The 22,756-nt window shown below is 37.8% G+C and overlaps 1 protein-coding gene and 1 pseudogene across 2 annotated transcripts in view; both read right to left on the minus strand.

Moving 5' to 3' along the window:
* Positions 1–22,756, minus strand: part of RALGPS2 (Ral GEF with PH domain and SH3 binding motif 2) — a 119,135-nt gene that overhangs the window by 84,754 nt on the left and 11,625 nt on the right. For both annotated transcript variants that reach the window (XM_025043973.1, XM_025043974.1), the window contains exons 2-4: positions 10,383–10,520; positions 7,521–7,625; positions 6,408–6,458 (exon numbers count right to left, since the gene is read on the minus strand). In XM_025043973.1, coding sequence (XP_024899741.1) covers positions 6,408–6,458; positions 7,521–7,625; positions 10,383–10,439 — 213 coding nt within the window. In that variant the 5' untranslated portion in view covers positions 10,440–10,520. The remainder of the gene's footprint in view (positions 1–6,407; positions 6,459–7,520; positions 7,626–10,382; positions 10,521–22,756) is intronic.
* On the minus strand, positions 19,719–19,835 carry LOC112476486 (annotated as a pseudogene).

A 22,756-nucleotide genomic window follows, 5' to 3' on the forward strand; every position in this document is an offset into this window, starting at 1 on the left:
TTTTAAATCAGGCAGTAAAGAGAACTCTTCTAATAGTAATTCACACATATAAAGACAAGTCATTAATAGTCATGAAAAGTGTATTTGAAAGAATATTCATGGACTCGTTTTGAGCCATGAAACTGTTAAGCCCAGTTTTCAGCCGAGTTTATTTTGGAAGCTCACGGGAAGGCAACTGCCACAGCTGAGGATCACCGCCCCAGGAAAGAGCCACTGAACTTTACAGGGGCCACAGCTTCTCTTATGTCTCACAGGCGTGTTCTGTAACGTCAAATTCTCGCTCTAACTTTCATCTTGTAGGTTCCAACACTCTCAAAAGGACTGTTCTAAGGGAGATGCCGTAGGGGCACCTAGAGGGAGAAGAAGAGGAGAGGCCAACACAGACCAGCCTGTGACAGGGACTGAGGGAAGAAAGAGACTGTGGGGAGGGGGTTCCTCCCAGGACGAAGGCAGTCTCACGTGCAGAAGCGGGGAGCTGTAAGGGACATGGTGTGTCCGTCAGCACTCGGCCTACGTGGCCACAGATGAAGTCACAGATGAAGTCATCGCTGTGATTCCCGTACTTTAAATGACAATAAGCTCTGAAACGATGTAACTCCAACGTAATATGGTAAACCAAGAACAGCACTTCTCGCTTCAACGCAGCGGCCCACATTCCCTCCTCCCGGTACGGTAAAGCTGCCTCTATAACGCGATCGGACACAAGGCAGGCGCTGTCTGCTGCCCCCGATGCCACGCAATACCTGCTCTCCTGGTCGACAGGTTCCTTCTTTATCTTCTCTAGTTCCGATCGAAGCCTGACCTTACCCCATGTCAATGAAGTTCGTGGTGATGACCAGAGTAACACAAACTGACAGAACAGCTGCCCCTCGCTTCTGACAGAACCATCAGTTTATTCCCGTCTATGAGAAAAATTCAAGTCTATATGTCTTCTCGGCTTTCTTCAAACCTCTTGCTATATTAATGGATTGTTCACATTTTAATTCTAATGCGAATGATAATTTTCATTGAACAGGACATTCTCAATGTGGGACTCTGGGAGTCACCAAGACTACGGTCTCTGCATACACAGGAAAAAGTCTGCAGCGAGAAAGCTCTACACGTACTGTTAGAAGTACCTCAATTTTAAGTTTCTCAGAAAAGGTTTAGTAAGGTTCAGATTACCTCTCATGTATGTACTTCTCCTCATGTAGCCAGCATTTATCCTCAATCTCTAGTGCATCCCAGCGACACAGGAGGGCTTCATCTTCCTTTGTATTTAATGTCTGTTTATTGATATGATCTAAATAAGTTATTATATCGACTTACCAGAACACATAATAAAGTGTGGACTTCCTTCGAGTGTCATACATGTCAGAGGATTTTCAGAGCCTGCCACGTTATGGGCACTTGAGACCCTCACAGGAGGGGCAAACATTATCCAGTGTTACGACTACTGTACCGCTCCCTCCTTACTTAAGACTTAATGAAGGCGCCAAAGAATCGCTTCTGGAGAGAAAACCTGACTGGAGGCAAATTCCGTCATGACTCATCTTGTGCTGGATAACACGAGTGTTCATTCTGAGGATAAACCCCACCGTTAGGATGAACGAGGTGATGCCTTCGGAAGAAATACAAGCTTTGCAGAGCAAGAGAATTCAGAACAGACAAAAAACAGAAACAAACAAACAAAAAAACTATGACTGTAATCAACGGGAAAACCTTCAGAATACAGTCACCACTTCCTCAGCATCGAAGGACTCACACTTGAGGGAAGCTCTACAGATGTGTGACAACTTTCTCAAAGAACCAAACTTTCATGATCGAGAAATCATTCTGGGGAAACCTATCTAAATAAGAAATGTGGGAAAACTTTAACGGGAGCTGAACTTTGACCAAATACCAGAAAATTCACACTAGAAATTAATGAATATTCAGGATCCTTAAGCTAAACTTCTGCCTATACTAACCACTGAAGATTTCATACTAGGAAAGAAATCTGAAAATGTTCAGAATTTCAGGCGGGGGGGAAAAAACTCCTATTTCCACAGAAAGAATGTTACTGTATAAAAGTCACTTTCTTGGACTAGGTAACAGATTTTTTGCAGAAATGACTCCAAACGTGAGAAATGATGGGAGATGGTATGCCGGGAGGCCTACAGTATAAAGCTTTGGAATGGTCACTTTTCAAACTCAAATGTCAAACAGGTATTATGCGAGGCGCTAGAAATACACCAGTGAATAGAGCAGACAAAAGTTTCGGCCTTTGTGGAATTCACATTCTAGTGAAAGGATAACAGAATCCCAATCTAGAAGAGCCTCATGATCACTCACCAATCCATGTCACCTCAAGATCCCCACAGATTTGATCAAAATATTTACAGAGTATTTACTACTGATTGAGAACTACACTTAACTGCAGCCCCTACTCTGAAGTTATCACTAAAAATTAGCCTACTTTCAGAAACTTCTCGAAGACCTAGAAGGTATTCTAAAGATCAAATAGTCCAAAAATCCCTTATTTCACAGATTTAATAATAAAAAGAAAAGGCCAAAGATATGAAATTGATTCTATTAGCGGCACATTCTATAAATGACAAAGCCGAAATAAAAATGCAAGTCTTCTGGCTTCTTGCTTTTATGTTTTGCCACTAAAAATATCGTTTGGAATTCAAAGGGCTTCAAAATAAATTTTAAAATAAGTGAAATTAAGTAATTAAGATTTTTTGAGCACCCATAGAGTTGTGAATGTCAGACACTGAATAAGAAAAGAAAAAAATAAGGGGCAGTAAAATACAGGGCAATTTGCCCCACCAAACTGGTTTAAACTACAGAAGAAAAAAAAAGAGAGACAGTGAGCAATCTGTAGAAGTAAGAACTGTAAGGCCGTATCAACAGTGGTTGAGCGGAGGTGATGGAACTACTAACTTTTTTCCTTCTTTGTAATCACTATAATTAGGGTTTCGGCAACCATACTGAGCTTCCTCCCCATCACTAAGACACGGCTATTTATTAGGAGGAGAAGAGAATAGTAAAATTTGGCAGTGCTGCTGGGGCCAGTGGGCAAATGAAGATTCTTAGAACTTCTGTAGCACCAGCTACGGAAACAGCAGGGCAATGTGTTCAGATGGAGATAGATCCATCAGCACATATACAAATCACTGAGCTGTCACAGGCCCAACAACCATGCACAGACACTGAGAGAGGCTCATATTTCTGGAGACAATGATTGCAGCCCTGTAAAAACACTGCGCTCTCTTAATAAATATCCTTCAGGTTGACAGGGAGCGAAAAGGAGGAAAAGTTACTTAGGAGGTAAAATCAATTGGAGATATTGGAGAACAGGAAAAGAGGATGCAGGGAGAAGGGAAAAGAATGAATCCTAGGTTTCTGGTATTAAAAATGGATATAGTGCAAATCACTCAGACAGAGAACCTTAAACAATAAAAGTGAAGCAAACTTTTCGCTATATTATTACATTCCTTCTAAGTACTTTTTAAAATTACCGATGAACTGTCCTTTAACATTAAATTATTTTCATTGGTAAACATGTTTTTCCATTCTTCTCTATCATAAAACAAAAAACAAAGAAGCCAAGTATCAAAATCTGTTCTTTTATCTTCTTGCCATCTGAGGTGATTTCAAGTGTGATATAGGGTTGGAGAGAAACCCGGCTTAGTAATACGTTGAATTTGGATCTGCTCTTAAAGATTGTTTGGTCAGTATTCTATCAATAAGGATGGTCTCTATAAGATAAAAAATAATTTTTGATACCTCGAAGACAATGCAGATAGTGAAATAAAAGGTTTGGGATTGTTTCCCCCTGAGCGATTCTGAAGTACAGAGTGGAACAGACACTGCAGATACGTGGCTTCGTTCTGAGAAAAGAACTGCACTTCTCAGAGTCACCTTTTCTTCCTGTGAGTCAAGAACAGTTCACGGAGAACATGAACTAGATTCTACTTGACGCAAAAGACTCAGGAATACAGAATCTCACAAACTGGTAGGAATTACAGGGTCTAACTTAGGGAACTGAATTAGCAATAGGAGATATTATATATTAATATCTTATAAGTTCCAGGTACTCGAAAATTGCTGCCAATATAGAAAACTGAGTGAGACTTGTGTGGTTCAATCACCAGCCTGCCAATAAAATCACTAAACCACACAGTTGGATTCAGAATCTATATTCTTCAAAGTTCAAATTTAGCGCATATTTTGTTTCAGAAAATGTGAATAAATCACCATGTGAATAAGTTACATACAGTTACATACACATAACAATGAGCTTTCGTTTAAATAGTTTTAGTGTAACTTAACCAAAGATCTTACAGTTTCATAAAGTATATATCTTTTTAAAGTTTTTTTTTTTTATTAGAGAGAGACTTGAACACTGGTATAATGGACAAACATGAAGATAAATTTACTCAATTCAGTGATAACCACTATCTTTTCACAGTATCTGAGGTTAAATTTTGATTTAATAAAAAGAACTCCTTCATTTTTTAAAGAATTCCTCCATTCTTTAGTGAAATTAATATTCTAACTACACAATGAGGCAGACACCATTTTACACCAATGAGGCTCATTTATTAGAGCAGCTGACATCATGGCTTAAGTGATCTTTTGTTAAACTTATCAATAGCAAAAGTATGACATAATGAGCAACCAAATATCCGTACGAACATTTTGGAAAACAATTTCAAGATGTTCACGCTCTACCTAACTCAGTAACTAATGCCCTAGAGTGTATAAGGCAACGTGGACGCTGGCCAACAGTGCTGAGCTTCTTATGTAAAGGAGACAAAAAAACGGGATGCCATTTACATAAAAAATTTAAAACCTACAGTAGTGTATATTGCTAAGGGATATATATATACTTGTAGAAGAACTATACTAAGTGCACGGGAATGATACAGATCAATACTGGAAGTGGCTGCCTCCGAGGGATAAGGGAAAAGAGGAGGTCAGTGTGGGAGACTCCAAGCCCTACTGGTTAAGCAGGTACGTACGCAGGGGCTCATCTTACTGGTCTTTATGCCTTATTGTATGTTTTAAGCATTTCATGATAAATTAGAAAACATTTTTCTACCATATGACCAAGTCCTGTTTACGCTGCCAGATGTAATACCATCTTGATGACTGTATGAATACAGGTTTTCGAGGTCTCACATCACTCAGCCTGCAGTCTGCCTCTCGCCTTCTGCTGTACGCTCACCTACTGGCCTTCGCCCTGGGTTTCACGACTCACCCCAGCAATCCTGTCCCTCACGTAAGCATAATCAATGGCTTACAGTGGGCAGATGCATAATACATGTTAGTCTCCTTTAAAAAAATGCCTTCCTAATTCTCTCTCTTCTCTCTAAAATGTCAACACACCAACACATTACTAAGTCATAAAATAAAAAAGCATTGGAGCTAAAGCAGGGCCATTACAGACTTACATATACTGAAAGAAATACACTGTATTTTGATCCCCAAAAAACCAAAAAAGTATCTCATGGTACTGAATACCTGTGCTGTCCCCCCTGCGGGCGCCCTCTCCCCCAGACCCGCGTGGCTTGCTCTCCCAGCTCCTCCAGGCCTGTATCAGCGGTCACCTTCTCAGTGACGGCTCTCGCAGTGTCCTGACATCCCAGCTCCCACTGTCCTCATCCCTGTCCTCTTCTGCATGCTTCATGTTTTTCCTGACACGCGAGCTCACCTCACTCACTCCTAAGATCCATGGGGCAGGGATTTTAGTCTGTTCGCTGCTGTAACTACAGCGACTAAACCAGGGCCTGCTATAGAATAACGTAGTGAATACTTGTTGAATCACAACACATAAATGCAAATTGCAACCATCAAGTCCGGTGGAGAAGTAGAGTGCGGGGAGAGCCTACAGGAAGACAGGAAAAGCTAATCTGAGAAAGCCAGTCTTGATCATAGAAACGAAAGATGAGTAGGAGTTAACTAGGACGTGCGCAGGGTCAGAGGTGAGAGGAGCTGAAAGGCCAGTGTGGCCAGACCGCAAAGAGGTGGAAACGGGTGTGATGCAGCTGGAGCAGGTAGGAGGAGGCAAAACTTTCAAGAGATTTGTAGACCATCTTAGGATAATGTTCTTTATCCTCAGAGCAACAGGAAGCCACTGAAGTGTTTTAAGTAGAGAAATCATATGAGCAGACTTCCACAAGAAAAGATTACTGTGATGAAGCCAAATCAATCAAAATGATTCAAACGATCCCATCTATCCCATCTATGTATAGCTATGAATATCACATGAGTTTCTGAGGCCTGAATGACACAGAGACAAGTTACATCAAGAGCTTTAAACATTTAAAATTTAAGAAGTATAATTAGATCATTCTAAAACTTCTTAATTTGAGACGAGATATTATAATTGCCTATTTTGTATACTTAAAATAAAAGGAAAGTTCTTAACTACTCACATCTGGTTGAATGGCTTTAAATACTGGAACGTCCATTAGTGTTATCTGACCCTGAAATCAAAAGTAAAAGAATGACAATTTCTTCTTTGGCATTTCATGATATGACATATATTCTAAATTAAAATTATATTCTATACTAAAATATACTGAATAATCAAATCTTTACCAGAAAAAAAGTCTCAATCTTATGAGGGCTTAAGGAAATGAAAATTTAGCCCTTGTACCATTAAACATAATTATTTCTAATTACTGCATGCCTATTCATAAGAAAAATGAGGTAAAGTTAGAAAACAAAAATAATTTTGAAAATTTGGCCATGGCCATACATTAAATCAAAATCAAAAACAAAAATCAGAGCAGTGTTGTTGTGACTATTGAATCATATCTCTTTAAATGGTAACATAAAATCTGATGTTAATAAAAGGGTTTTCTTTCTAATTTATATAAAGTAATAAGACTATACTAGTGGCAACTCACACTGAAGGACGTCACATGGCTGTGGACCTATCTCACTATGGCTACAGATATAAAACATAATCCAACACTATCCCAAAGAATAACATGCCATGACCAAACACAGTTTATTCCCGGATTGCAGGAGTGGGTCGATAACAGGAGAGCAAAACATTCTGTTAACAAGTTAAAGGAGAAAGAGAACATAAACGAACACTTGTGTCAGTTAAGAAATGAAAGTTTTTCTGTGTAACTTTCATGATATTGCAATAATGCCTTCAACTTTCATTTTTCAATTTTTTAATTTACAAAAACTAACATATCTCTAACATGTCAATAAAGTACAGCTGGCTTAGGAGCGGGTACAGGTAGGGACTACAAAAGCAATTACCGTAAGGGCAAATACTTCTTACTCACCAAGTGGAAAGTGTAACTTATGAAGCTGCTCTAAAAATATCTACGGCTCTTCTTAAATTCCCCATTTCATCCCTCTGTTTGCTCCATCACTGTGCTACTCTCCGTATTAAGTCCCACATCTGGCTCTATTATTTTTTTTCCCCCTTTTTCTTACCATCTCCTGTGCTGGGCCTATAAATTCTAACTCAACAGCACGTGTATATCAGGTGCAAAAACCGGGGCAAGGAGCGGCGGGAGGCTTACCGCATATTCTTCCGGCGTAACCTTCAGAACATCGAACACCACAGCATCGAAGCTTTTCTTCAATTCGGAACCCTTTTCGCTTAATGATTCGGAACTGCTACTTTTCTGTAACGGAAGAACATGTGGTCCTTTTAATACTATCTCACAGTCGATGTAACAGAAATTAGGTTGGCATTTAAAACTGAGGAAACTCAGAACAGTGGGTCGACAAACGTCGGAAAGCTGCTTAGCTGGAAGAGCGCTAGACAGAGTCAGCAACGTGAAATTCGACCTCGACTTTAGACTTCTAGGTTCTTGATTAAGTCATTTTCCTGCCTAGTTTTCCAATCCTGGCACCCTACCACTTCCTACAGAAGTAAGAGATTTTAACAAGTTCAGTGATTCTCAAATGGGGTAAAGAAAAGTTAGGAGAGAAGGATACATCTATTTATAATTTTTAAAACTAATTTTTACTAAGCAAAAGACAAATTATTTTCATAATATAAACCACCAGAAAACATTCAGAACTTCAGTCTTACTTAAGTGAATGTTGTCTGTGACAGTACAATTGATACTGTTCTTCCTACTGCAGATGTGTTTTCTGCTGTAAAGTTACTGTTTTAAGTTTGAATTTGCTGTTGCTGTATGTAGAACAAAAAGAGCCTCTGGGCTCTGATAATCTTATTTCTTTTCAATTTCCACTTCATCTGTACTACGAGATAAAAATGTTTTCTGCACCAGTTGGCTGAAATCAGAGCATCATCACCGTAAGAATATTTAGATCACACTCTACTAAGTGGTAGCAGGATATCAGGCTACATCTAACAACACAATAAATTAACCAAAGTTTCAATTACCAAGGTATAAGATCTATGTGAACCTATAAGCAGTTGTATATCAGTTTTGAGTACTTGTCATTATGCCTCATTTTTACTTTTCTCCTCCCTTTTGATAACAGCAAAATGTCAAAATTATTACAAAGAAAGGGATCTGTCATTAATTCTGGAAAATTCCCAACCATTATTACTTCAGATATTTCTTCTGCTCCTTTCTCTTTCTTCTCCTTTACTAGCCCCATATTGCATTTGTTACACCTTCGGTCACTGTTCCACAGTTCTTGGATATTCTGTTCCATTTTTTTTTCATTTCATTTTCTCTCTGCATTTCAGTTTGGGAAGTTCCTGTTGATATATCTTCAGGCTCATGATTCTTTCCTTGACTGTCTACTGGTCACCAGTTTACTGGTGAGCTGACCAAAGTCATTATTTTTGTCACAATGCTTCTGATTTCTAGCATTTCTTTTTGATTTCTTAAGTTTCTATATCCCTGCTTACACCATCCACCTGTTCTCGCACGTTGTCTATTTTTTCCATTAGATCCCTTAGTATTATTAATCATGGTTAATTCCTAGTCTGATAATTCCAATGTCTCTGCCATAATCTGAGTCTGGTTCTCTTCTTGCTTTGTCTCTTCAAACTATATATTTTTTTCCTATCTTTCAGCATGTGTTATAATTTGTTGAAAGCCAGACATAATATGTTGGGTAACAGGAACTGAGGGAAGTAGCTGATCTAGGTAGGAGCTACGCCATGTTTATGTTTGTTGTTGCTAAGGGTGTCTGAGTGTTCCATTTGCTCTGGTGTCTTTATTTCTGTCTTTTCTGTTGTCTTTGGGTTTCCCTAGAAACTCCTTCTTAGCTAGAGTCTGTGCCTCGCAGTTCTTTCGGCTGCAATCCTTTATTACTATACAGGAGCCCTGCTGATGTGGTATTGAGTGGGGAGAAGAGAAGCCTTCAGCCCTATGATCAGGTCTTCCGGTGAGCCTGTGCTCTTGGGCTGTGACCTTCCTAAGTGCTCTCGGTGCCCCTACATTACAGAAGACTGAACTTCTGTTTTGTGGGTGGAGTCTCCCCACGGTGAGAGAGACGGTGATGCTGCTAACAGAAGTCAGAGGAAGGGGCTGGACTATTTTCTTTACAGGTTGTACTGCTGAATAATAGTAAGTAACTTGATTTTATTGATACTGTAAGTAAAGCGTCTGGTCCATCAGAAATGCTTAATAAAATTTATAGAAGATGCCAGAGCTAGAGATAAAAATATGGAAATCATCTGCATATGAAAAATAATTGAAACTACAGACTCAAAATAATTTCGATTTTAGCAAGACCTAAGTAACTGGCTTGGGCAAAATGGGCTTGAAATCATTAAAGAAATTTGAGGCCAAGGTGTTAAAGGGCATTATTCTCATCCTATATTAATGAGAGAGAAATAAAGAAAAAATATAGAAGCTAGATGCTAAAGTAATTAAGGAAAGCAGGCAAGTAACCAAGATTTATGGACAAAACAAAATAGAAAAAAAAGGTAAGGCCAAAATAAAAGGATGACACGTTTATTGGAGAGATGACTACAGTCTTCGTCTCCATCTTTCACTCCCTCAGCTGCGTCCCGGAGTCGCCCTTCACGTTCCAGGCTCGTGGTCCTCTGATCACCTGCAGCAGGCCTGGAGTCAAGGGATCTAGACAGTGTCCAGAATTCCGTGATTCCCAATAAGAGACTCTTTCTCTGCCTCACCTGTACTATCGCCCTCGCGGTCCATGTAATGTAAAAACATCCGCAAAAGAAATTTTGTGTGTCCTTTAAAACTAAGCCCAAGAAAGGATTTTAAGTAATCATTATTTGTCAAGTATTTTAAGTGGATAAGGATTAACTGTTTTGAAGATGCAGTCAACATGCAAATGATGCAATTAAAAGAGTTTTTTAAGGAACTAAAGAATGTGTAGCTCTTTCTCTCACATTCTGATTTCAATGTGTGACCAACCATAATGCTAGAAAAGTCACAATGCCAGGTAAGAAACTATACAAGAAAAATTCTTAAATGTCTCACCTCAGAAGCAGTAGCAGCGACGTTAACACTGCTTGCCTGCCCGTTCGTTAGGTCCATGCTTCCCACAACATCGGTCCCCAACGCTATGTTAACACAGAAGACTAGTTCACGTCCAAGGCCACAGATACATCGTTATTCCTGTAAAACATACACAAAAGTTTAAACGTGTGTTTATTACTCCAAGTTTAAGAAAACAATTCCATGCCTGTCACCATGTCGAGAAATAAATGTTTTCAACTTTACTGAACTCTTTTTTCTTTCGGTTAAATCACTAAATGCGAAGTTTAAACGTGTGTTTATTACTGCAAGTTTAAGAAAACAATTCCATGCCTGTCACCGTGTCGAGAAATAAATGTTTTCAACTTAATGAACTCTTTTTTCTTTCGGTTAAATCACTAAATGCAGTTTGAGGACAATCCTGTGTGCTATTTTCACATGACCGGAAATACCATATAGACTGTGTTCAATACGCGTTACCATTACATTCCTCATCAGCAAAGCAGAAGCATAATTTTTCACTTACTGTGAGAAAAATTCAAGAACTTTTTTAGTTTTAAGTAAAAAAAAGTGTAAAAAAATGTGGCAAAGTAACACATAGCGTAACAATAAATTTTTAGAGATCTAAATGACATCTCTAAATCGACAATACTAATTTTACCATTGCTGATAATCTAGTTTACAAAGATATAACAAATGATACCACGATATATATTTATTTGTATAGTTTTAAAGTTTATTGAACATCTTCAACCCATTATCTCACTGACCTTCACAACTACCAATAAGACTAATTAAGGAAGACATTATACTCACACAACACGAAGAAACAGCCTCTAAGCACAGAGCCTGGTAAATGAGGAGCCAAGAATAAAATTCGAGCTCTCCCAAATTCTAGTCAAATATTCTTTTCACACCATATTTCTTTCCACTTTACTGGAAGTCAGAATATTTACCTGAAGTTCTAATCCTTTTCCACAAATAGCTTTACCTATCTAGGACAGAATTCCCTCCTCTCTGTAAAATGACAGGAGTAAATGGACTTTAAGACTCCTTTCCAAATTTAAATTTCCAAAGTGTTTTTCATAAGAAAAATAAGTGTCTATAAATTAGGTATTTAAAACCATACCCACTTTAAAAACTGAGTTTGAAATATCAATAATAATTCTCTCGATGCTAAGTCTCCTCTCTCTGGAGGAGCAGTGTAGGACAGTGATTTAGAAGCACAGACTAGAACAAGACTGTCTAAGTTTAAAGCCAGCACACTGCTAAACTTTTCTGTGCTGTTTCCTAATCTATAAAAAAGAGATAACAGGTACCTACTTCAGAGTTATGGCAAGGAGAAAAGAATATGTGCAAAGCACCTAAAGCGATGCTGACACTCGGTAAGTGCGCTGCTGTGATTATGCGGATTTTATCTACTTAATCCATGCAAAGCTTAAAAATCAAACGAGTCTTCTAATCAAAGACAAAAGCCTAAGATATACAACTCTGGCAAAATACATGCGGTGGGCATCACCGAAATCCTAACTGCAAACACAAGAAATGAGGATGCCTCAAATCTGTGTCCTAGATGTGGCAAAACATGTTTCTGGTTTTGGTTTTCAAATGCTTAATAACTATTACTAATGATAGCAGCCTTCGGTCACATCTTACATTTATCCTCATATCTTCAGATATATCCTAAGTACCTGCTAAGAGCAAAACACTGTGCTAGAATTTTAATGAAAAGTATATTAGAAATAATGTGAAAATGAATAAAACACAAAAATACTTTAACTTCCTCTAATCCACAATATTTCATTTTATAAGCTTCACTATCCTTATGATGTCACTAAGATCAACATATATTTACACTGCTACACAAAGCGAGCCTGATAATCCAAATTCTCTGAAGGCAACACTCAGTTTGCAACAAAATGTTTTCAAATAATTTCATCTCATTCCACATTCTACGCATAGATTGATTTAGATATGAATTCATAAATCAAGAGTGCCCCCTAGTGTTAGAAAAAGATTTTAATTAAATTGTTAAAGGAACTGTATCTTTAATCTACTTTATATATCAAATATATAAATTTTATTACCATTATTTACTGACAAAGAGATAATACAGACCAGGAATAAACATTAATACATTTGTAAACTAAAACAGTAAATAATCAAGTTTTCTTTGCCTGCTTTTAATTAAAACGTCACTCAAATATTCCATGAGAATTAAGGTCGTATTAAAATTATGTTTTTAGTAAAAAAAAAAGGTACATTAAAGCATACCTTTAAAAAAACTCTATTCATAACTGTTTACAAATGTACTACATGTCAATAGTACTTAATATTGTTTAAGGAGAACAAAGCCAAAAACACTGCAAGTCTTAAGACAGTTAATTTTTTTAGTGTGCGCCTCAAGACCTTCCTGTGCTTTGCATATAGAAAAGTTCAGATTGAACAATACAAATACATGCTTTAATATTATTTACTTTACCTAGCATGATGACTGGTGCAATCACTCATGATCCAATATATCACAACAGCTTTTCTTAATTAACTTCATTATTTCCTTATTCTCTTCTGAAATTTCTAAAGACAGTTAATCTGACTCTTTGGGGTCTAAATCCCAAAACAGGCAAATTGCTTCTTTCCAAGCAATATAATTCCCAAATAGAAAATCTGAAATGTGTAGATTTAGTTCCTTGCTTGAGGTTACGAAACTCGATGAAATTACAGGCATATTCAGCTTCCTAACGCATCTTCTCAGTGTATTCCCACCAAGAAACTGATACTTTTTAAGTAAATGAACAAGGGATTAAAGTGACAATTTCTCACTACTCTAATCTCATTCAGAGTAACAGTTATGTAATCTTTTGTAAACTCATTTATGCTATCATCATTAGGAATACTATGCTAAAGACATTTCATAGTTTTGCAAAACATACTCTAGGAGTTAAGCAACAATAAGGAACACGGTAGTGAATTGCAATTAATGAGTGCAATTTCTCTGTAAGACTTCAGACAATACAGAATTGATGTGCTCACATACATTTTGGCTTAAAAATCTCAGTACTGGAAATTCATCTCATCAAAACTCTGTAGAAAAAGCAAAAACTATATAGATAAAGCTATTCAATAAAGCACTATTTACAACAGTGAAAACCAGAAGCAACTTGAATGCCTTTGTCCATAACCACATTAAAAAATTCAAATGGACAATTATAAAGAAACGTGAAAACAGAGCGACAGGTTCAACAGAAACTAAAACTTCTTGTTAAAATATTCTTATATTTCATGAGAAAAAAAAGTAACAGGGCATTGTAATTGCAATCCAATATTTAAAAGTAATTACAGAACTTGTTTCTCTTTAAAATTTCTTTTGAAATAAACATTAAAGCCACATTTTACGACACTCATGGAAGGCTCAAAGATTTAAATGCCTGTATATCACAGCATTAAGGCAAGCTCACTTCAGCACATGCGACAGCTAAATTTGCACTGCCTTGTTAATATTGTTAACATAAGAAAATTGGATATTAGTCCCAAATTCCCCAGGACTTTGTTTCAATAACAACAGCCATCAAAATGCTGATGAGTAACAAAGGAAAGATTTCCTTTTCAATATAATTTATATTGAGCTATTCTGACAAAAGCTTAATACAAAAGAAGGTTGTCTCTCAAAATCATTTCTGGTATGGTACTCAGCAAGACTATCCTGGCTATTTGCCACCTGTAAAATGTTCAAGTTATTACAAAAGAAAAAGAAAAAGGTTGTAAGAATTTCCTAATGCCTTTAGTCAAAATTCCATTGTTATATTTTTGCACTGATTTATTTGTGTATCTCTCCTTAATAAACTTTGAGTTCCTTGATGTTAAAGACCCATATTTAAAACAAGATGCAACAGCACTGTTTTTCATTTTTGCATTTAGGCACATATACAATACTTGACCTCAAATTACCTATTTAATAAGTATCTGTTGAAAGAATTAGTGAATTACTGAACAAAGCAGTCATATAAATGCCCAATTACCAATAAAGGTATAGGGAGAACAGCAGTCAAGTAATCAGTAAACACAATACTACACACATTTAAAAGAATATGATGAGGATTCCAATTTCTAGCAACATGGATGACAAAACAATATAAAACATTTTTGCACTACAAAAGAAATTTAGAAATGTAAGCTTGAATGTTGATACCAGTTGGATAGAAAAGAAAAGGCAACCAAGAGATGACAATGGAATTGAAACCCATACACTCTCCTCTCCACCTTTACTGAGAATAAAGCCAGAGAAATTGATAGTCTACCCTCATCAGGGATGAGTCTATTTTAAAATGTATACTGGTACAGGAGGACAAGGAAACTTGTCTGTCTTGGCATGGAGGAGGGGAGGGCATCTGCAAATCTGTCTACAAAATGAAAATCTGTAATCCCAGGCATGCTCAGCACAGATACGGAATTTGAATTCGTTCATCAGCATGGTCCAGGACCCTCAAGACAAGAAATTCACATTAAATATGTTCCCAAGCCAGTGGTATTCCAGGAACCCTAGGCAGATGGAGGGAACAAAAATTGGGGGGAGGAACATTCCTTAACTCAGGTGATGTGGGATTCCCACAGATAAAAACCCACTGCAAGCTCAGAATAAAAATTTACCAACTCTACGAGCAAAAAATCCACTACAAGTAAAAGCAGGAACTACAGCAACGATTAAGATTACCACCTGAGAACTTTAGGTGAACAATCCTCGGATACAGGCAATCAACCGAAAAGATTAAAACCAGCAGCCTTCAAAGAAGAAACTGAAAACACAGGGTATTACGAAAAAGCAAGACAAACATTTGTAAGAGAACCAAATAAAATTTTTTTAAAAGAAAAGAAATATATGGTCCCTGGAGAATTAAGCATCAGATTGAACACAAATGAAGAGAGAATTTGTGAAGTAGAACAAAAAAATGAAATTATGCAGAATCCTACAGCATTAATGAAATAAAAAATGTGAAGAGTGACTGAGAAATGAAAAATAGAATAATAAGACCTAACACAGCCTAAGAGCAGTTCTAGAGGAAGAGAGATAATGAGAGGCACTATTTAAAGAGAAAAAGGCTGAGAAATTTCCAGAACACAAGAAAGACATATCTTCACATTCAAGAATCACTAGCTTCGAGTAGGATAAATAAAGTGTCATATTTTATGTACATCACTTTAAACTGTTTAAAAAGCAAGTGGAATAAGGCACATTACTTACATAGGAACAAAAATGGAAAGCTTTTAAACAGCACCAACAGACATAAAAAATGAAACATCTTCAAAGTGCTAAGAGAAAATAATTGTTGACCTAGAATTCCACATCCAGCTAAATTCTCAACGAGAATTTAGACAGACATTTTTACACAAAGAAAGAATTTACCACAAAATTAGCCCAGAGGAACAGGCAGCTGGAAGGGAGGTAAAAAGGGAAGACAGACAGAAAAACAAAAAGACAGGAAAAATGGATGAACTGATGAAAAGATTAAAAAATAAAAAAACAGGACAAGGAGGGAATGGAGAAGGTAGAAGGCAAGGGGAAGGAGAAAGGGAATGGAGGGAGAGGAGGACGAGGAGGAGAACGTTTAAAAAGGAGAGAAACAGAAAAGGGAGCGAAAAGGCTGTCCTACTGTGTTCAAGTTTATAATACCACTGAGGGGGAGAGAGCAGGAAATGAAAGAACCGGCAAACACTACAACCTGTTACCCCGTGATTCAGCTTCAAGAGTCACATGACTTCTACAGGAAGAAATGATGTTTAGGTTTATGTATAAAAAAAGACAAGTTGAAGGGTAGAAAGAAGTGAAAACAACCATAAACAAGGGCACACGTTTAAAAGTAAAGATGGCCCAAAGCAGGTGCAATGTGGAGAGCTGGCCCGCCCGCTCAGGAGAACCTTTCTGACCAGCTCCGGGAAGGTTCCAAGTGAAAGGTCCAGACGGTGGAAGGTTTCAGCTGTCAAATGGGGGGCTTCCATTGGAAGGGAATGACACCTAAAATCATTAAAGGTTTCTGAGTAGGGAAATGACCTTACGAAATGACACCAGTATTTCGAGGTTTAACAGGCCAGGGGTATGCCACTGGGCTTTAGACAAGATGATCAGTAAACAACATGTCGCCACCTTTTGCCAGAAATCTAAACTGGTGTGTGCAGGCCCCGCTCCCACCCACGCAGCGACAGGGCCTCTCCCAGCCTCCCAGGGGCACGAAACCTCCCACGGGCACGTTCCATTCCCCTAATTTCACTCCAATCCCACCACCAATTCTACAGAAATGGCAATCTCAGATGATATACTTATATAAACAAAAAACAGAATTCACATTCATTCATGAATAACTCCCATCATCCCACTCTCCCCTCCCTCCACCCCGACCCCGGCCAAGGGGCAGAGAAAGCAGGTCAGTGGGAGAAGCATGAGATATGGAAGATATGGAATACTAATTCTAGGACTTTAAACAGGTGTGTTAAGCGGGGTAAACTAATCTCTGAACTTTGATATCTTCCTTTATAAATAAAGGATGGTAAAATGTACACTGGAGAGTTTCTGAGAATGAAATGAAATCACATAGGAAAAAAGAAGTTACTGCATCTAGAAATGATATACTTATACAGGAAAGAACACACATTTTGGAGTCAGAAAGTCCTGAGTTCAAGTCCTAGCTTAGGCACTACCAGTCAGATGTAAGGCCTTGGGCAAGGAGCTTTGCTAATATTTAAGCAGAGGCTCAAAGCCCACCTATCAGTGATGTGGCTTGAAAAAAAGCAGGAGAAGAGGGGAAGGCAGACCTCTAAGAGCCCTTCTTCTATTTCTAAATTCTAGGAGCATGTGAAAATTTCCAATACAAATGAATAGATTTAAAAAGTGAGTATACTATTCCTCTAAATGAAGTATTTTGAAAGCATATTTAGGACACAAGTACACTAGAAAAGAAACTTACCAAAGGATGAAAAACAGTTTGCAATACTAAATTATTGAATTTAATGATGAGAGGTCCCTTAAAAGATACCACTTTGCATGTTGACTAATTTCTAAGTGTAGATTAAACATAAATGCTGTTATTTTGTGAATTTTTTCAAAAGCACACAACTTGGAAATATTCCACTTATCTGTAGTAATGCAGTATAAGTGATAAAAAAATTCTAAGCTACACTTAATTCTTAATCAAAGAATAGTAAGCATTTTTCAAATAATAGCAATTCACACTCTGCAACTAAAAAAACAAGTTTTGGAGAAACTTCGATCATTGTAAGCCAATTGCAATGGCAGATTTAGCAGTTTTATATACCACCCAGGTTTTAAAAGAAAACAAAAATTATAATGTCTAAATTAATCTATACATTTAGAAATCTCATGTCAAAAGAACTAAATAGTTTCCCAGCAAGACTGTTTACTAGCTTACCAAATTACAGTTTAAACTTAAACAACTATATACAGTTTATAGACACATTTTATTTCTAAATATTTTAAGTATCTATTCAAGATGTGTGAGAAAGATGATCTTCAAAACAAAGTAAGCCAGTATCTTAAATTCGAAGGAAGAAGATAAGGACAGCAGAAAATGTTCACTTATCACATTGCTACCTTAATACCCTACCTGAAGTAGACCGCATATTAGTAAGGCCGATGAAAAGAAACCGGCCCATTTAAAACGCAACTCGTCATCTATAAAAAAAAAAATTTTGTCAAAGTAAAGAAATGCTTTAAAATAATGAAGCTACTTTAAAGAATTCACTTGGATTAAAACTGTTTTACCTTAAGCTGATAAAAGAGAGACTCTACACGTAAGTCTTTGAGAGATCATGTTACATTTGTACTGAATCGTAGAAGTAATGGGATGATCCATTTTTAAGCTGGCCCACATCTGCAGACAGCTTATATTTCCATGGACCTAAATGGCCTAAAACTAAATACTTGTAGGGGAAGAGAGATTTTCAAATAACTAAATATTCAAAGAATCTATTAAATAATGCCTTTAAAGGTTATACTCTATCTCCAGCATAGCAAGTTTGCTGAAGATAACTTGCCAAGCGATTCTAATACGTAAGGGCTCTGATCTCCTATGTGACCTGGCCCAAAATACAAATGTAGGTTAACCAGAAATTCAGATAACAGAAAGGAAGTTCCAAGCATAGAGATAAACTGTGCTCCAAACGTTTCTGTTTCTTGTGTGTTTTTGGTTTCAGTGGGTGTGTGCACATTTTGGCAGATGCTCTGCTCAGAATACTAATCCATAAGAGTCCATTTAACTCATAACACTCTATATTTGAAATAAAAGAAACAAAAAACTGAACATACTGTACAATAATTAGCAATTAAAACATGAAAACTATGCAACCGAATTAGAAAAAGATTTATATATTTGGCAAAAGTGCCACTGTAGGCCTAGAAAGGAACTCAGCCTGTCACTGGAACAGAAAAGCAGCATGGCCTGTCAGTGCCCGCAGGGGCAAGACAGATGTCAGGACTTCACAGTCAGAGCCAAGATCTGAGGTGAGGCATAGCTCCCTTCAGAAGCTGCAAGAGAGAGCCTAGAAAGAAAGGCAGTTAAATAGCCTGGACACCCAAGAGGTTCTTGTACCTGAAATGTGAGGCTAAACTGAACATCGCAGAATAATCCACAGGCAAAGAACTACACACAGTGGAACACTATGCAACCACTGAAATACAGAACAAAACTCAGCGAAACACGGGAAATATTCACAACATAGTGCTAAATAAGCAATTTTCCAAACAGTTACTTAAAGTATACTAAAGCATACTACAGCTGTTAGAGCATATTACAGCATATAACCAACGTACACTAAAATGTGACTATCTCCAGGTTTACCTGTCAATTTTTCCCTAGCTTTGAATTGCCTATATATTTTTAAAGTTTCTACAAAGATATTTTAATTAGAAAAAAGTCAAATACCTGCGTGGATCAAAATTACCATCACCAGTGAGGAGCAGACAGATGCCATGTGCCTTGACATGACACTCAAGGAAGGAGACAACATCACTTACGAGTCTCCGAGCTGGGACTGCATAACCGGAATCTGATCTCCAGGAAATGGACAGACCTAACCTGAGGAACCTTTTTTAAATGCATTCTTTTAAAAATGCCAATGTTATGATGAGGCACACGGAAAGGTATTACAAGTTAAAGGAAACTCAAGAGACGTGACAAAGTTTCCACATTAGAGGGTAGTAAATGCGATAGAAGATATTATTGGAACAACTCACGTAACTGAAATACAGACTGTATATTAAAGTACTGCATCAGTTTCCTGAATTTGATAACTGTATTGCGGTTACATAAAAGAATAATTTTTTTTTTTTAACGCCTACAGCACCTGGTCTTCCTAGGTGGTCTCCCATCCAAGTACTAACCAGGCCCAACTCTGTTAGCTTCCGAGATCAGACGAGATCGGACACGTTCAGGGTGGCGTGCCGTAGGCCATAAAAGAATAATTTTGTTCTAAAGAAATACAGTTGAAGTATTAAGAAGTAAAGGGGTATGAGGCATACAAACTCATCTCAACTCTCAGCATGTATATGTATGGGACAGAAAGAGAGAGACAGACAGACACAGGTAAGTGATGATAAAGCAAATGAGACAAAATGTTAAAAACTTGTGAATTTGTGTAGAGGTAGGAGTTCCCTTTACTATTCTTGTAACTTCCCTGTTAGTCTGAAATTATTTCAAAATAAAAAAGCAAAGGGGGAACCCTGTAAATTCTCTGATTTATACAGAAGCTCACCAACTTAAAAACCTTCGACTTGTAAAATTTCGTAAGAACTAAAAAAACTATACATCCAATAAAAAGTACTACTCTTCCCACCAACAGGTGGAGTTAGTGGTCACTTGTTTAGTGTCATTTGCCTCTGGAGTCAAAATGGTCTCATGAACGGCCTTTTGGAACTAAGCTACATTGATTCCACAAATACTTCTGCCTCATGCTCATATGAAGAATAGTACGGATGAATATTATTTAAGAGGTGGTAGGTACTTTGGAAATCTCGACTTGGGGTACATTTCAAATCCCCCAGACTTCCCTTATTTTAATATCTGCCCCCAGAGCATGCCCCATACCTCCACTCCCCATGGAGAATCATGGCTGTAGTAATTTATGAAGTAATGGAAAATTGTCGTAATCCTTCAAACGTACAAGAATGAAAGAAGGGGAGGGCAGGAAAATGGAAGTAAAGAAAAAGAAAGTGGGGGAAGCAAGAAGACCACAATCCGATGAGAGGTCGTGTGGTCTGGCGAAGCTCGCACAACCAGTTAATGGCAGAGGTAGGTCTTCGATGCAAGTCTTCTGTTTGCTAATCCTCAGTGCTTTCCACAATGCCAAATTACCCGCTCCCTACCAACCCTTAATTAAATGTTTAAATGCTGTGGCAGGGGGTGAAATATCTAGTTTCTCTCCCTCTTCACTTCTAAGAGAAGTTCATTAGGTGAACAAGATGACAAAGGAAAGAGCATGCACAAGGGCCAGGAATAAAATCCTTTCTCACTGGCATTCAGGGGCGTGCCGATGGTTGAGTGCAGGATAATCAGAGGGCAAACAAATTAAAGAGAAGGGAAGCACCAGGAACTGAGTCTGGAGAAGGAGATATAAAGAAAGGGCAATGTCTGTCACAGGAAAAAGAAAAGCCTGGACATTAACCTGTAGGTAATGAAAAGGCAGGGTCCCTATAAATGGACTATGAAATGATATGGTTTTGCAAGTTTCATTCAGAAGGACACACGCACACTGAGACCATATAATTCACTCCTACTGAATTCAGAAGTCTCAACAAATGAATACCTATGTGATGACTTCAAGTACAACCGATGAGGGATCTGTCCCAAAACGATGTGGAAATCCCCAAATTTGAGTCTACTGCTGCAGCATATAACACATTAAAGTATAACTAATTTTTTCACTTCTACAGACCTTTTCATGATTCTAAAATACTGAAAGAATTTATATTTACTTACACCGTCATACAAATTGCTGTGTAGACTGATTTACATCATGAATTTCAGTCACAAAGGAATCTTACATTTCACTCTTTAATTTATCCAAAATTCCTCTTCCTAGCTCTATAGCTTTTTGCTTCTCTTTGGTCACCAGCACTAGGAGTTGGCTCCAGTGGCATAAACTGTGCCGGCAGCAGTTATTACACACAAAAGTAGAGAATAACAAATTACATAAAGATGTACCTACTGGGATCAAATCTGTGCTCAGCAAAATTACAAATCATCATGTCATATGCCCTCCAAGTCATTCATGGAATAGCAAATACCACAGGTGTTAATTTGTGAAAGACAGAGATCTATTCTATCAGCAACTGACTAGCCAAAAAAGCATCATGTACTCTAACAGTGAAGATCCCACTGGCCTTTTAAAAGTGACAATGCCTATGACAACATAAATATTGGCAAAGTGACTTGTAGCTGACACACACACACGTCTTAAAATAATTCCGGCAGAAGGATTTCAAGAAACCTTGTTTTAGTAAATTTACAAGCTAGTTTTCCATTAGAACATTTTATTAAGAACCAAGATGTTCTTAATAAATGGGTCTTTCAAGATGTTTACTCTTGCATAAGGTCCTGGGGCCACCCAGTGACCAGAAGGAGAGAATTTCCTGTATAAATATTGAGGTGCTGTAGAGACTGAAACACTGTTCTTCATTTATCTTAACAGCCCTCTCAGATAAATATCACATTCAACTTAGGAAACTGAGGCTCAGAGAGGTTAAAAAGAGGGATATCTCTCAGGAGCAAAGAAATCTTTCCTAGAAGATTCCTCCTCCTATCCTTCTGCCCAACCCAGCCCCCCATAAGGAAGGCTTCCCTACCGACATGTCTCATTTGCTACAATTCCTTCTTATTTGTTTAAGTCTGCCAAAGAGGAAATGTCAGAAAAGTCTTCACAGAGATCTGATATTTGAGATGAGTCTTAACAAGTAGAAACTGGGCAGATGGAGGGGAAATGGTAAGGACATTCCTGGCAAGAAATAATACTTACAAAGACAGAAGAATGGAAGAAATTGGCATGACAGGAGGATGTTATTTCTTTGCAGAAAAAGCAGGAGGGAGGGAGGGCGGGCGGGCGAACGTGCACACATGGGCGATAAAGTGCAAAGGGGACAGACTGGAGCCAGATCACGAAGCACGTACAACAGCGTAAGAAGAAACATGCGCGTTACTCCCCAAATCAAGATTTCTAAACTAAGAGACCATGCATTAAGCCCTAGGGTCATGAACTGCTCAGCTCCCCAAAACTATGAAAGTTGTATAATGAACACACAAAAAAATTTTCCTGGATCACAGCTATCAAATGATCTTCAAAGGGATGCGGGAATAAAAAGGGGTTAAGAACCATTA

This window comes from Pteropus alecto, unplaced genomic scaffold (genome assembly GCF_000325575.1).
Source record: "Pteropus alecto unplaced genomic scaffold, ASM32557v1 scaffold101, whole genome shotgun sequence".
In the NCBI taxonomy this organism is placed as follows: Eukaryota; Metazoa; Chordata; class Mammalia; order Chiroptera; family Pteropodidae; genus Pteropus; species Pteropus alecto.